The following is a 14,698-nucleotide window of genomic DNA, read 5'->3' on the forward strand; positions in this document are numbered from 1 at the left end:
CTGATCCCGCAAAGGCCTTTTTTCATTGGCTAATGGGGCAGTTGTGACACAGCCCTATGAATTCCGCCTGGCAACAAATGGCCACATGACGGTACGTCATAAATAAAAAATCAAATAGTTTTATTTCAGTTGTAGTGTGTGTACTACATTAATGAACGCTGATATTTAACAGCATATCCAATGGTAGTACAGTACAGTACAGTACAATACAGTACAGTACTTTTCTGGTGTTTGTTTTCCACAGTCTGACATTTTTACGGTCCTGGGCCTTGCCTGAACAAAAATGGGAACCTCCATTTTATTCTAATTTAGCCGCAAGAGGATTTTGCAGAAAAGATCAACAGGATTAAAGTGTATGAATAATCATGGCGGATGGCCACAAAATGAGGTACACCTGGCAGCGAGCGCGACACGCAACGCTAAACACCGCATGAAATAGACGTCTGTCTCTCTTGGAGCACCACAACAAAGAAAACATGTTGATGACTAAAATAGCAACGACAGCATCGCCCTCAGGAGAGAAGGTGCAGGAGGATTGTGCTCCGTGTTTTCGACTAAGGGCTTTAATACGCTTGCTTAAAATAGCAAGGCAGTAAAAGGTGTAAGGGAAGTGGTGGTGAAAATAAAGGTGTGCGTCCTAATGAACTATCAGGGGTCCCAAGCCCTCCCCCCCAGGTGTGGACCTGCCAAGAATAAACTCTTAAGGTAACACGGCACACCACGGAATAAAGTCACTTTTAATGGACCCTCGGAACGAGGCTGAAATGAATATTTATTTCAACAGAATTCTCCAAATATTTAAGACAATATTGAAGAGATCCACAGTTACTTGAGGAAACTGGACGACAGCCCGGCTTTTCGCAGATGTCGCCTTCCAGGACCGTCAGCGAATCTCAGGTCTATTTTTGACACTGCTCGCTCCCCCCTCCAAAATTCACATTTTTTCTAATTTCAGATCAACATTTGCAATAAGAGTGACTATAAACGATTGGATTATTCTCCATTGTGCCTCAGACGCCCCACCAACGGGTGATGATGTCAGATGATCAATACAACAGATGGCGCTGGTGTTTATAGAAGCTTCACTTTTGCATCTCAATGCAACCATGGTGCGTTCAGGGACAGCTGAATAAAGTGCAAAATCTCAAAGCTGCATTTGAAGGAACCAAAAAGACTTTCCCCACATATACAGTCCTGCTTAAATGTTTACCTGGGGGTGTGAATGTTATCGAATGGGGGCCCTTCATGACTCCCAATTTTAGCCATTGTTTTTCCAAGGTGGAATGATGATATCAGGTCTTAAGTGGGGAATTCCACTAAAGCGGGTTCATAGTCACACATTTTCCCCCACTCTGGTTTTCCATGCCAGGGGGGGTCAGTCACCACAGCGGGTCAATCGCATCGATGACTGTGGATTACTTCTTACAACGAATGCCCTTCCTGACATTCCGAGCTCTCTGCCCCCACCAGGGACCAGGGCAGTCAGTGCTGATGCATTCAAACACTCGTACTTTTCAGCTGCTTGAAGTGATCATTTGGAATGTGAAGTGGTTGAAAATGGCTGTGTTTCATCATGGTCACTAAACGTTACTAGGGTTTGACCTTGTCTATTTAAAGACCACTGGCGACTGTGAGTATATTCCAGCCTGATTGTGGTTGGAAGAAGACCCAAACTGTAACCCTTAGATGAAGCGATATTGCTTAGGATGTTGAGGAACCAAAAAGACTGGAGTCTGACATGAACACCAGCAACACCAGCAACACCAGCAACACCAGCGTCACGCTCCACAGGGAGGCTCAGACCACGAAAGATCTGGCAGCAGCTGTACCTGGGCCACAATGGGGTCATCCGATTGGATGACCATCCCAGACGGACGTCAACCTATTCAACATGTGTGGACGAGACTCTGTTTAAAAGGTGGATCTGTGGCAGAAACCAGTTTAGATAATTCCAACTTTGCACCCAATTATTAAAATGTGTGCATCGTATGATGATTCCACCCCAGAAAAAGGGCCCAGCATACTTTGCCATCTGCCAGGCACACAAAGTAGACAACATGTGTCAGTTAAACCTTTAGTATTGTAGTATTTTGAAGTATGTGTGAGTAAAAAACAAAAACTTCACAGCCTTTTCCCCACAATATTTTGTTGGTATAAAACATGAATTTACAGTAATGTATGACAATATTAGGAGCTATGGCTTACGTGTAATATATTGAACCAAAGCCGAGTCCATGAGCTGTGAAATGAATGCATGAACATATCCTGTATGATCTAGGATCATAAAGGCTACAAGACCACAGCCTCCAATTCAGAACGTACCAAGATGTTGCATAAGAACTGCATCTGTTCCTGATAATGATCCTATCACCATACAGTATATGCACATACTAGCAAATCTGTCCAAATCAGGCCAAATGTATGGATGAATTTAGTAAGACAGGGGTATGTTGTAGACACCTTTATAAAGCTCTTTGTGATGCGATTACAAAATATGGAATGATATCAATAATCCATGGAGAAAAACAAGTAGACAAAAGACACAACCCCACCCAAACGTTTTGGTAAAAAAGCTACAACAGGGAATTAACGGGGATCGTCACACCTGAGGCATAGGTGGGGCAAGAGAAGTGGAAATATTCCAAAACGGGACGGGGGTATTGCTTCCTCAAGTAAAAGTGGATCGGCCAGCACCACTTACCACACATAGGGGCCATCGCCCTGCCCAAATTCAGATGTTCAAAGAAAGAATGTCCAAGGAATGCTTTTGGTGACGCTTCAATCCCAGCATTCCAGGACAGAAGAATTCCATAATGCAACAGCGCCCTCTCGGTCTGAGGTTGAACATCCTCATCCACGGAGCAACTTGCAGTTCGAGCAGATGTCCACGTTTCTCTCCACTAAGAAATCGCACGTCGAGGCCCGCTCCAATGTGATGGGGCCGTTACTGGACAACGGCCGTCGGGGGGGCAGCCCCTGGCACAGAACGTAGTTCTCCAGGCCCAAAAGCAAAGTGACCACTTCAGTCACAGAGGTCAGCTTGGGTGGGTAATCGTCATAGAGCGGGTGAGTGGGTGACAGCGGTTGATTTTGGACGGTGATCTGAAAGAAGAAGCCGGGGTCGATCAGCACGACGGTGTCCGACATGCTGGACTGTTTGGCACATTGGATGAGCTGAAGCTGTGGGCCCTCCGCCATGATGGCGTACCACAGGATCGGCAGTGTCGTGTCGCGCAAAGAGGCCAGCAGTTTCTTGAGGTGTTCGTCGAGTTCTTCCGTGCTGACGGCAGGGTTATCAGCCAAACTGAAGATCTGCGTGATCTGAAGAAGTCAAATAATGAAAGAAATGGTCAGTCAGAAATCTTGAGCAATTAAAGATGCCTCACTCACCCTGGCATAATGGCAGCTTTGTTTGCCAATGGAAGCTATTTTTCCGAGATCCTTGCTTTGTTAGATATCGTCTGACAGGATGTACTGCTGCAGCATGTTTTTATTGTGAAGGCAGGAAGTGTGCTCTTTTGTCTTTGGGGCTTGATGGCCGTGTGGTGTAAGTGAGACAAAGCTGCGTCTGATAAGAAGCGCCGGCCGAGCCCGTCGTCCTTTTGTGGTGTTTTAATTAAGACCCTGGCTTCCACATATTTACCATCCAAAGGCCACACGTGGGAGTAATTCCACACCGTGGACATGGCGAGCTAGTAAGCTTGATGCACGTCATCACTTACACCCTGATATCAGTATCAGCTGATACCAAAATCTGATACTGAAGTGAACCTCATTCTTTGGACGATATCGCCATCCTTTTTTTTTTTTTTTTTTTGACACATAACCCGTCGCTTACCATTGGCAACTCTTCCTCATCTTCTATTTGTATTGGAACGTCCGTGTCAAGGTGAGAATCATCTTCATCCCATTCATTTAGCACTTCCTGCAAACAATAAGCACGAAACATGCACACTTCATGTAGTACTAGAATAAAAACAACAACAATGACCACACCGTATGCCAACTGATACTGTATGCACAATATAGAGTACAAATACACTGACTGACTACCGTGTGCGTCAGTATACTACATATAGTACATGCCTCCTGTTACAATAAATATGCTCACGTTTGACTGACACCATCAGAGAGGTATTCATTTCTGAATATTTTACAACTGCACGCCCCCATACGAGACAGCCGTTTTATATTCAAATAAATCATCAATAGGATGATCTTGTTGTTCAGTTCAGAAGCACAGCAGGATAATATAAACATACACTTACCTGATGGGAGCTTTTATGGCTGCTTCGGTCAATATCTGGTCTTGCCATTCGCACTTGATCTTCCAAATTGGAACGAACTAACTGCGGAAAGAAAGGAGTACACGTTTCTTCTGATGACGTTCGCCTGCTGTGTTGAAATTCTATTGTCACACCTGTTTAGTAGAGTCGGGTTTCGGGTTGATGTCCAAGTATTTGCTACTGCTGGAAGGTTCGGAGCCCCAACCCATCTAAAACAGCCAAGCAGAGAGTTCATTGGGTCTGAGAGAACACATGTAGGAAACAACACCTAGAAATGGTAAAAAAAAAAATAAAAAACTAACGTCTGGCAGGTCATCGTCGGAGAACTCCAAGGGGAATGTGGTTTTAGTCTTCTTTGAATTTGTCTTTCGACTGTACGTGTAGTGAGGCCTTGGCCGGCCTGGCAGCGACGGGTCGGCGGACTTGCAATCGGCGTGGGTCATCTGGAAGGGCAGCAGGTGCCTCTGCAGAAAGAAAAGCAATCCAGCGTTGTCAAGTGAGTACGTCACGACCGCTCGGACGCGACTTGGGGTACTAGCAACGTCGTACCATCGCCTGTCTCTGACACTGTCGCAGGCGACACTTCTGCCTCTTTTTGTTTCTGCCACCAAACTTGGGTTTGTCCACGCAGAAATCGCACGTGCCGCAGTCCTTCCTGCAGAGACACGCGTTGCATTTTCCACAAGCGCGCCGTTTACGCTTCTTATGCCACTGAAAACAAGAGCAATAGGATGCAACTTAGGGCTGGGCGATGTATCGATATTTTTAAAATATCGATATTTCTTTTAAGCACGATATGAAAAACAAGTATATCGTTCATATCGACAAAGACTGGATTGGATGCGGAGGTCTCATGTTTCAAGATGGCGCCGCCCAAGTGCAAGCTAGTTTTGCTGCTCCGTATCTTCTGCTGCGTTTTTAGTGTTTAATAGTCCTTATGATTTACTTTCTGACTGTTTTGTTGCCATGCCGACCCCTTAAGCAAGGGTGCAGCTAAGGATGTTCACCTTGTTACGTTTGCAAAACGAGATGCTAGCAGGAGCGTTTGAGGGGGATGAGGGAGCCGGTGTAGAATACGGTGGCGCTTTGATGAGGCAACATAATCCAGGCTTCATTAGAGCGTTAGAAATAATTCGCGGCGGGTCTCGGAATGTAACCCCGAGGATAGCAGAACTACTGTACGTATGAGCATGTTACTACAGTTTTATAGAAATCAAACTAAACACTAACGTGAACCAAAGACAATACACTCACATCATCATCGTCGTCGGTTGACAAGTCCTCCTCATCATCGAAGTCCATAATAGCAGAAAAGTTCTCAGTGTCACTGCTTTTTAGACTCTGGTCTAAACTCTGGTGCTGCAAGAGTAACCACGCATTAAATGTTGAACACAAATCTTAATTTTTTCCATGTAAATGATAAGACACCGGGAAAGCCTACCTGTAAGTCTTGAATTTCCCTCTGCAGAACATGAACATAAAAGACATTATTAGCTAAAGGTTGAGCTATATGAGTAATGTAAAATCATGAAAAGGTCGTCATGGTCTAGATAATTCTAAACCTACATGCATTGTAAATGCAGAAAAGTCAAATACCTGAAAACTCATGCTATCGTCCAGGAATTCTGAAATGTCACTTTGTGACATTTTCTGTGGGAGGAGGTCTTCACTTTCAGAGCCCTGATAGGAAATCATGATGGCGACAGACAGACATGTAAAGAAGTGTAACTACTTAACAATAACCAGCGTATTTCCTAAGCCCACCTTGCGAATGGGACAGATGCATTTGCGCATTCGGCACACTCGTTTTCTGTTCTCTGGTCCTTGTAGTCCATTCTTGCAGTTGGCACACTGGCCACAGTTTGCTGTGGTACGACATCCCACACACTGCCCGCACGGAAACCACTAAAGTTGGTGGAAACGTGATGAGAAAAGCAGTTATTATTATTATTATTGCATTTAAAGGTTAGAATATTTTGCTGATGCAATTTGTAACTACTAATCTAATTGATTAAAATATTTGGCAACATATAGTACAAAGCTAAAAAAATCTGAAACATGGTTTATAGGTATTAATCGGGACCAATATATAAGCCAAAATAAACTCTAATACAAACTATATGCAAGACTGCTGACTGATGCGGAATGGAAAAAATATGCTGAACATTAGAGGGGGCATTACCTTCCGGAAACGAACCATTGGGTGTTCATTTGCTTTTGAGGCTGTTAAAATATATCAAAGAGAGAGAAAAGTCAATAGTGAGCAATTACATCCATATTTATGCAATACTACAGTGTTTCCCATACCACGGAAATGCAAATGTGTCATGGCCAATAATGCAAATTTCACCATTACATGATCACCCTCCACCACCACCACAAATAGATTGCTGTCCTGTAGGAAACCCTGTAATACTTCAATAATAATTCTTCAGAATGATAGTTTTGACATACCCCAACATGGCGGACAGAAGGGCCTCTTTCTTTGCCTATCGTACCAAGTGCCAATAAAGAGCACACCGCATCTCCAACATTTCCTGTGGAGAAACACAACAACCCTCAGTCCCGCCGTACTTGAGTTTAGGATTGCAATAGAAGTAGCGTTGTATCAACAGGTCGTTCACCGGTGATTGAAAAGACATTTAAAGCTCAGGACTCACAGTTGATTTTCGTCTGTGGCCATTTCTCCGTTTATTGAAGGCAGCGGTCGAGATGACGGCGGTCGATGAATCTTAATTTTAATACTGGGTACCACATTGTCATTGCCGGCATTTTGGGGGTGATAAGAATTTCCCATTGTGCTCTGCTCGGAAAAAAGCATTTGGTCGGAACATACATCTTTGGGCCAGTCGTTGGGAGGGACATAGGGGGAGTCTGGAGTGTCCGTCCCGTCTCCCGTGTTCATCCAGCTTGATTCAGTGTAGCTGCGGTCCTGCATTTTCCTCTGGTGGTTCAAAAAGAGCAGTCAACATAACATTATCTTAAATATGTCAAACCACAGCAATACCTTTCCTCTGCCTCGAGGTTTCTGTCCTTGGCCATTGTAGAACCTCCCCGCTTTAAAGTCAAAATTTGACATGTCAACTCCCACAAGCAACGCCATCAGCTCGACTTTGCTCCTCACCCGATCGCCATCTGGGCTGTGAATTCAAAAACAGGTCAGTGATGAATGCAACTTTTATTTTCTTAGTTTTTGTGTGTATGTACAAGTTTTAATAAACCAAAGGGGTATGATGAGGGAGGGTGGAAAGCTCAACAGTACCACAGGTTGAATTATTTTAAGTTTGCTTCAAGATTTGTTCTGTTTACTGGAAATATCTAATGTCGAATCCAACTCTTACATTCAAAGAAGAATAAGAAAATACAATATCTGACAAAGTATGCAACATTTTGTTTCCGCCTGACCAGAACCCGTGCAATACCTGAGGTAATACACATCCTTTTGGCCGATGCTGCAACCGGAGCGCCGGATAACCTCTTTCCGTTTCCAGCCCGCTCCAAGATCGGGGACGTCAACCCAGCCTTCTTCGGGACGTGAACGCTTGCGTATAAAGCCTCCATTGCGTCGGTTTCCTGCACGCCTTCAAAATAAATAGTGACCATACATGTTACAAATGCAGATACAAATAAGCTTCAGGCCACAAAGTGAGAGCTTGCTAAATGCTAAGGCAACCAAGACACACATTTTTCTGATGTGGTTGCTAGCTAATGTAGTGCAGTTGTGACTTTCATTGCAAACTTTATGATTAAGTTCCTTGCAATCATTCATAAATCAAAATAATGGAAAAATAGTACAGAGGAAGATTGAATGCAAATGGTTGATGATTATTAGTACCTACAGAGACTGCCTCAAAATAGATTTCTATAAATATAAACAAAATCCTCAGGTAAACTGCATTTCCTTTTATAGTATTGTGACGAATACTCCAATTCTATGTGTCATTTTGTGTCATCAAGTCTATCTCGCATTGATTTAAACTCATGACAAGTAGAAGAACAAATAACTTACTTCGTTTGTTTAAAGGCATTTTCACTGCCCCCAAAACTATGACTCTTTTCGCTTTCTCCTGCCAAGCTTTCCTGATCACCATCACTTTGCTCGTCATCTTCAAGTGGTTCCAGCCAGTCAACAGGAGGATTACCAACATGGTCCTTTTTTTCATCTTTTATTTGCTTCTCCTCCTCTTCTTGGGTTTGTCCAACAGGATCCCATGCAGGTTTTTCTGCTCCATCTTGTTTTTCTGTGTTCTCCTCTGCCCTTTGTTCAACATCTTTTTCCACAGGGTCGCTCCCAGAAGGCGGCAATGATTCCTCCTCCATTGGTACAACAATTTAAACTAAAAACAGTCCTCTTGTGGGGGGAGGAGGGGTGGTAGTGTTGGTTTATATTACAGCATCCTATTTGGAGCGTTTTCACACCATATGAGAATTCTGTCTCCTCCCTGCGGCCTCTGGTGTTGGTCAGGGGCTAATGACTTGTCTTGTTACTAAACATGAGTTTGGCAAAGAAAGGGTTGTTAGTAAACCACCATACATTCATGTTTTTCTAAGTATACACACTGTTCACGCATGAATGGTTTGCCAATAACATGCAATCAACACAACATTTCGTATATATACTTAACGTGATACTGCTGGTTAGGCATGGTGACTAACAAGCACTTATATGTAGCAAATATTAACCAGGAATCAACATTGTTGAACTCGCCGAGTGCATTAAAAAACGTACTAATGTTCCTACTAAATTAACCAAGGCTATAACATTGTTACCGTTCATCGCCGGGCAAACACACATCCCACAATATTGTTATTATGTACTAGATGTCGTTGTATGAAACACTGAAGTCACAGCTATGCTAACGTTAGCAACCAAATGCTACAGCTACACTTCCTACTTCTAATGGAGAAATGCCAAAATCCGTAAGTATTTTACCGCTCAATTCACGCTGTCGGTTCGTTGGGTCAACAAAAACACATACCTTTAGCGTACGATATCCTCGATGCCTGACACTAGTAACACCACTGTTCTCCTGTTAAGGGGTGCTAATGTTGCTAGCTAGCATAAATGTAGCACCGACGGAAGCGACGGTGGGACCTAAACATAGGAGGCAACCGAAGATGCCTGTCTAGAAAGTTACCAGAACAGTTTTTTCTTGGCAAATAAGTTTACTGGGGTGGATTATTCTCATTTCAATCATACTCGTTGGTCTAAAACACATACAGCTCAAATAGCAAAGTTGGACATCCATACTTGAAAATGACAAAATTACAATTTGCAAGATGGAGTTACCAGTAATACGCAGTGGTTCCTATTAATGCAGTCCCCCGTTTATGTATTTTACCAAACAATGAAAGGCCTCATAAAGAACTACTTTCACAGTCATTATTTAAGGATATCTTACCCAAATACATGTTCTTATTTCACACGAGGTTGCATATGATATAATTTAATGTCATTCACAACTAATCAGGCACATAATTGACACACAGATGACCCAGTAAGACATTTGAAGGAGTTTATTTACAGCAGCGGTGTCCAAAGTGCAGGACAGGGTCCATTTGCAGCCCGTGATTCATCACTTATTGGCTCGCAACACATTGTAGAAATCATTTAAACCAAAAGAAAAGCGAAAAATACAGCAAATTGTTCAGAGAAAAGGCTGAAATGTTGATAGTAAAAACTAGAAAAAGCTTTCTCTTTAAATATATAGCATTTTTTTTTAGCCTTTTTACAAAATGTAACAAATATATAGAAATAAACAGGATTTTTTTTTTTAAAAGCACAGTATGCTGCCCTCACTGGAAATGTTCATAGCAAAAAGTTGGTTAGTCTCTCTCTACACAGTCAGGAAAATATATACTCACGTTACCACCTCAAGTTCATTATGATAAAAAAATTATAATTATTCAAATAGAAAATCACTTTTCATTGTTTCATGTTTCTCGGATGGATTCCACTATCTATCCTTATTACAACGCAGGTCAGTTGTCAAGGGATCATGTTGAATGGTTTGGTGCAACATCAGAGCGAGTAGACCAGCTCTGTTGGTCATGGCGGCCCTGACATTCCGTTCTTGTTCAAACAGCTCGTCCAACTTGTACCACTGCGGGTGCAGAAATGATACAAGTTACTACAATAGCGGGAACAATACAGTACACACCTTTAATCTAATACTTTATGAATACTGTATACCCACCACCCTGACTCGCTCCAAATCCACTTCAGCCCGCCTGAGCTTTTCCCAGTTGTAATGTTTGTTGCACTTCCGTTTGGACACCCTGCAGTATTCGCCCGTCAACTCAAAGACATTTTTCACCAACGGACACCCGCACACCTCGTCCACAGGAACCTGGACACCAGAATGAAAGGAGGATGAAACATTCACATGTCAATTCATCGGGGACTAAATTATTTTAATCATTGGATTAATGGATGTATCTATTATCGTGACAGGCCTACGATGACAGAAAGGTTGCGGTCACCTTTGGGTCTCTGGAATGTTCCGGACACAAAACCTGAAGCCTCTTGCAGTATGTTTTGCTTTGGGGATTGTACACATCACAAAAGAGTCTGGTCGCTCTGTGTGGGGGGGAAAATACAAAACAATAAAAAATAGCGACATGACTAAACTGACAGGATGTTAGGTTTTTCCTACCCTTCAATTCTTGTCGGATACATGGAACCAAAGGAGGTCTGACTCTCATACTGCGAAGATAAAAAGACACGTTATGATGCGGCCTCATCTTAAAGACGCAGTAACCAAATGTAAGAAACATCACCTTAGCATAGCACCTCTCCATATGTCTCAGTGCCACTTTTGGATTGACGGGATGGCTGCAGGACACGCAAAAAATCTGAAGGTCTGTGTCATCACCATCCCCTTCGTTCACCTGAAAACAGGAGACGAAACACAAAAGACGAAACATGAGCCTGCTGACAACACAGCGATGGAAGAGCGAATCATCACCTCCTCGTCCTGCTGCACCGCCTGCTGCTTGGCCTTGGCGATGATGCCTTCCAGCTCGTGGAAGCGGCGCTCCATTTCGGTGAGGCGCAAGCGAGCGTTCTGCTGCTCCCTGCGAATGCGCTCCAGTTGCTTCTTGCCGTGCTCCTCCGCAATGCACGGACTCTGCTGCCACTGCTGGATCCGCTGAGGGAGGATCTCGTAGATGCGGCTGTGGAGAGCCGTGCACACATGAGTCCTATGGGACACTACACAACGCTTTCTAAACCTTTACGGTCGAGTACCCTTCCAGGCATTTGACCTGCCGCCCTGCAGCTCCAGCCCCTGCACACCTTCATTCACTTTTTGGTTTATTAGTAATTCCAGGTCGAAAATGTTTTCGATTTTTTTGAAAATTTTCACACCACTAAGTGTACCTGTACACCATCGCTCATAAAACAAAAGACATATTTGTAATACAACACATATGTTACATATATATGTTTTGCTTTTGCTTAGATTGCAGTCCTGTGGCGAACATTGAATTATAAATGCCCTTTATACTCTGCTGTATATGAAAAATGGCAAATGTAGCATGACAAGTGACATTAAAGTCACATACAGACGCTGTGCGATCAGCGTGAAGAGCACCATTTGTCCTCAGGCGCTCTTTACAAGAGACCGTTGTAGAATAATGCACATCGTTTGTAAAATGAGAGCAGAATATTATAAAAGCGCCTGGGATACAAGCAGTCAGCGCATAAGTGTGATATGAGTGTGAGAATATTTGTCTTTTGACAGAACTTTTCGAAGTGCAAAGCAACCAAAACAGGTTAAATGACCTGTGTGGACGCTAGGGGGTGCAAACGCACTTACTTACGCTTACGCGCTTAATCATGTGCACGGCACTAAAGGAGCCGAAAAGAAAAGTGACATCTCTTACTTGGCCGCTAACTTCATGCCACATTCCTCTGAGCAGTATTTGGAGTTGGCTCTGGCAGAGTCAACGCAGTTCGGCCCGAGACACTGATGCCGCCCTCCGTGATCCCGCACGTCACCCCTCTCGCTGTGTCGGTTTCGGTCCTTGTGCTTCTGCTTTTGCTTGTGGCGCCGGGACTCTTTCTGAACACATCATTTTTTTTTTATACCCCAAATGTTATCTTCGATGTCACCACAGTTTCATAAGAAGATAACGTACTTACTTTCTTGTCAAACTTCTTTTCTCGTCTCTTGACATGTTTCACCTTCACAGCCTTCTTTCGCACGACAGGACTGAAAGGCGGCTCGTCGTCGTCGTCCGTCGCCCAGCCCTGGTGAAGAGGCAAGCATGGAGTTGCTAACACGACGCCTTAAAATGAGTAGCGCTTGAAGATGAAATGTTGCTACCATGTTGTCGTCCATCCCTGCCGCTCGGTACTGCTGGTAGAGATCCAGCTCGCTGTCGTAGTCTTCGGAGTATCGTCTCCGTCTGTGGTGGTAGTTGTCTCTTCTCTCTCGCAAGGACATCTCCTCTTCTTTTACGCGGAGCATTTTCTATCACACCGAGCAACAAAAAGTCCCAGAGTTAGTTCAGAGTTTCCAAATGTGGAATGCTAGATGGCATTTGTGGCGCATTGGAAAAATATAATTAAGTGGAGAAAACAGCAAAAATGGAAAAGCCAGCTGGAATTTTACAAAAATAAAGACAAAATATCAGGAGACAAAGTTATAATTTCTTTCACAAGAAAAAGTAGAAAAAGGTTGGAAAGATGGTTTTTTAAAATCATAATACTAGGAGAAACAAACACTAATAAAATTGTTTTTTGGAAAATGTTTTTTGCGCAAAAAAGTGGCAAAAAGATGTGATGATGCAACTGCACAACAGAAAAGATCATGTCTGGTGCAGTTTTAAGATATAAAAACAGCCACAAGGTGGCAGCAGTGTATTTTAGAAGAGCTCAGCAAGAGCTTGTAGCGCCCACGAGGGTACACAGTGATGGGAAATTTTAATGCATGCACACGTGCACAGTTCAATTCCAAATGTGGAAACTGTATAGATACTAATACACACTAATACCATTGCCATTTTTTCTATAAATATATATAGAATTTATTAGCCTATGCACATTTCATATTCCAGTATGTGGTCTTCGTTGGAAAACGTTTAGACACCCCTGGATTGAGACGAATCCAGACTCTAACATATCAGAATGGTTTTCCAAGACAAACACCTACCCTTGCTCGCACTTCACACTGCCGAAATCTGCATTTCTGCCTTATTTTATTGGGTCCCCCAAACTTCTTCATGTCTTTGCAGAAGTCACACTGGGCACAGTCTTCGGTCCTTCGGCAGGGCTCACATTCACCGCACATTCGCACGGAGCGCTTGACCTGCAGAACACAAGGAGCAGATTTACTGCAAGGACCAGTTTCATTAATATTGGTTCACTAGAGAGTCCTTGTTTTCTAATTTGGATTCTCCAAGCCTGAACAACTCACTTTTGATCCACGCCGCCTTTCACTTTTGTAGTCTGGAGTACTCGGGGTGCTGTATTGGGTTCTATCAGAGTCCGGTTCCTTGTCGCGGTTTTTCTTTTCTTTTCTATACTTTATTTCTAGGAATGGGTTTTCATCTGGGGAGAGGAGAAGGAAATAGGTCATTGTTGCTGTATTTTCTTACATCATTTTCTTACAAACAAGAGGCAAGGCTAACGTGTTTTGATACATCACCTCTGCATGTCATGCAGTACCACTCCCGGATAGCCTTGGCCATCTTCTCCGTGATGTTAATGCAGTTGCCATGGAACCATTCATTGCAGTTATCACAGCCGCTGAAAGGAAGAAATAGCATTTATTTTACAGACCGTAAGAATGAAGCAGCAGGGCCGGTGTGTGCATACATCATGAAACAGTTGATGTGTGGTTTCCTGCAGATGCAATACAATGGTGCATTCTCCCCGTCCATACCGCCGGATTCTGGTCCTGGTGCAGGATCGACGTCAGACGCTTCGCTTTCCTGGGAAATGCAAAGAATCCATTGCATTTTAAGTTACTTAAAACCGACGAGTGGCTTGTTTACAACGTGTAGACGCTAAGCTATGCAAGTGCTACACCTCAGTGTTAATTTAAGGTTAAGGAGAATTCTAATGTTAAAGTTAATGCTACTTTATCACAATATCTGCACCGAAAACATTAGCTTATCGTGCTGGGATGAGAAACAACACTTACGAGGTACTGATTACACTGCTAGCGGAAGTTAGGCCATATTTAGATCAGCCAACGAAAAACAGCAAATTTAGTTAAGTCTTACATAAGCACACGTCAACACTTACCATTAAAACGAGTTTCCTATAGCTGAGGGACGTACAAGAAATAAAAACAACAGTTAATGTCGCGAAAGGCAGCGAATCTCTAAGCGCGCTAACCAGCGCTAGCCAATAGCTCGGAGCTGACCTACGAAAATGACGTCATCCCAATCGGCAAGAGTCG

At 43.3% G+C, this 14,698-nt stretch overlaps 2 protein-coding genes across 5 annotated transcripts; both read right to left on the reverse strand.

Moving 5' to 3' along the window:
* Window positions 1-715: 715 nt before the first annotated feature.
* mbd1b (methyl-CpG binding domain protein 1b) lies at window positions 716-9,411 on the reverse strand. Of its 4 annotated transcripts, none has more exons than XM_058053133.2 (17): window positions 9,266-9,411; window positions 8,296-8,773; window positions 7,709-7,867; window positions 7,294-7,426; window positions 6,947-7,230; window positions 6,741-6,823; window positions 6,469-6,509; window positions 6,051-6,191; window positions 5,883-5,966; window positions 5,728-5,748; window positions 5,541-5,645; window positions 4,836-4,997; window positions 4,589-4,750; window positions 4,421-4,495; window positions 4,269-4,349; window positions 3,839-3,925; window positions 717-3,321 (listed from the first exon to the last, which is right to left on the reverse strand). In XM_058053133.2, exons 2-17 carry the CDS (start codon window positions 8,604-8,606, stop codon window positions 2,851-2,853), a joined length of 2,400 nt encoding a protein of 799 aa, XP_057909116.2. In that variant the 5' UTR covers window positions 8,607-8,773; window positions 9,266-9,411; the 3' UTR covers window positions 717-2,850. The 4 variants fall into 4 exon arrangements, with proteins under 4 accessions (XP_057909205.2, XP_057909116.2, XP_078650567.1 ...); XM_078794441.1 differs by having other exon boundaries at window positions 9,220-9,381; XM_058053222.2 differs by lacking the exon at window positions 4,836-4,997 and having other exon boundaries at window positions 716-3,321.
* A 377-nt stretch (window positions 9,412-9,788) lies between these two features.
* On the reverse strand, window positions 9,789-14,689 carry cxxc1b (CXXC finger protein 1b). The gene is made up of 14 exons (XM_058053810.2): window positions 14,542-14,689; window positions 14,110-14,225; window positions 13,940-14,040; window positions 13,709-13,842; window positions 13,445-13,600; window positions 12,617-12,763; window positions 12,433-12,540; window positions 12,174-12,352; window positions 11,255-11,462; window positions 11,067-11,177; window positions 10,943-10,992; window positions 10,770-10,866; window positions 10,484-10,636; window positions 9,789-10,390 (listed from the first exon to the last, which is right to left on the reverse strand). The coding sequence occupies exons 1-14, from the start codon at window positions 14,542-14,544 to the stop codon at window positions 10,244-10,246; spliced, it is 1,710 nt and encodes a 569-aa protein (XP_057909793.2). The 5' UTR covers window positions 14,545-14,689; the 3' UTR covers window positions 9,789-10,243.
* Between the last annotated feature and the right edge of the window lie 9 nt (window positions 14,690-14,698).

Source organism: Doryrhamphus excisus, linkage group LG11 (assembly GCF_037039965.1).
Source record: "Doryrhamphus excisus strain RoL-2023G ecotype Guam linkage group LG11, RoL_Dexc_Guam_v1.1, whole genome shotgun sequence".
NCBI lineage: Eukaryota > Metazoa > Chordata > Actinopteri > Syngnathiformes > Syngnathidae > Doryrhamphus > Doryrhamphus excisus.

Excerpts from the sequence above, each read along its gene's own strand:
- mbd1b (XM_058053133.2), bottom strand. The coding sequence starts at position 8,606 with ATGGAGGAGGAATCATTGCCGCCTTCTGGGAGCGACCCTGTGGAAAAA. Across the intron at positions 7,231-7,293 it reads AACCTCGAGGCAGAGGAAAG|AGGAAAATGCAGGACCGCAG; the intron begins GTATTGCTGTGG and ends TTGAACCACCAG. Across the intron at positions 3,322-3,838 it reads ATGAGGAAGAGTTGCCAATG|ATCACGCAGATCTTCAGTTT; the intron begins GTAAGCGACGGG and ends TGACTTCTTCAG.
- cxxc1b (XM_058053810.2), bottom strand. Across the intron at positions 11,463-12,173 it reads GGCATGAAGTTAGCGGCCAA|CCGCATCTACGAGATCCTCC; the intron begins GTAAGAGATGTC and ends GGCTCTCCACAG. Across the intron at positions 10,867-10,942 it reads TATCCGACAAGAATTGAAGG|AGCGACCAGACTCTTTTGTG; the intron begins GTAGGAAAAACC and ends CCCCCCACACAG.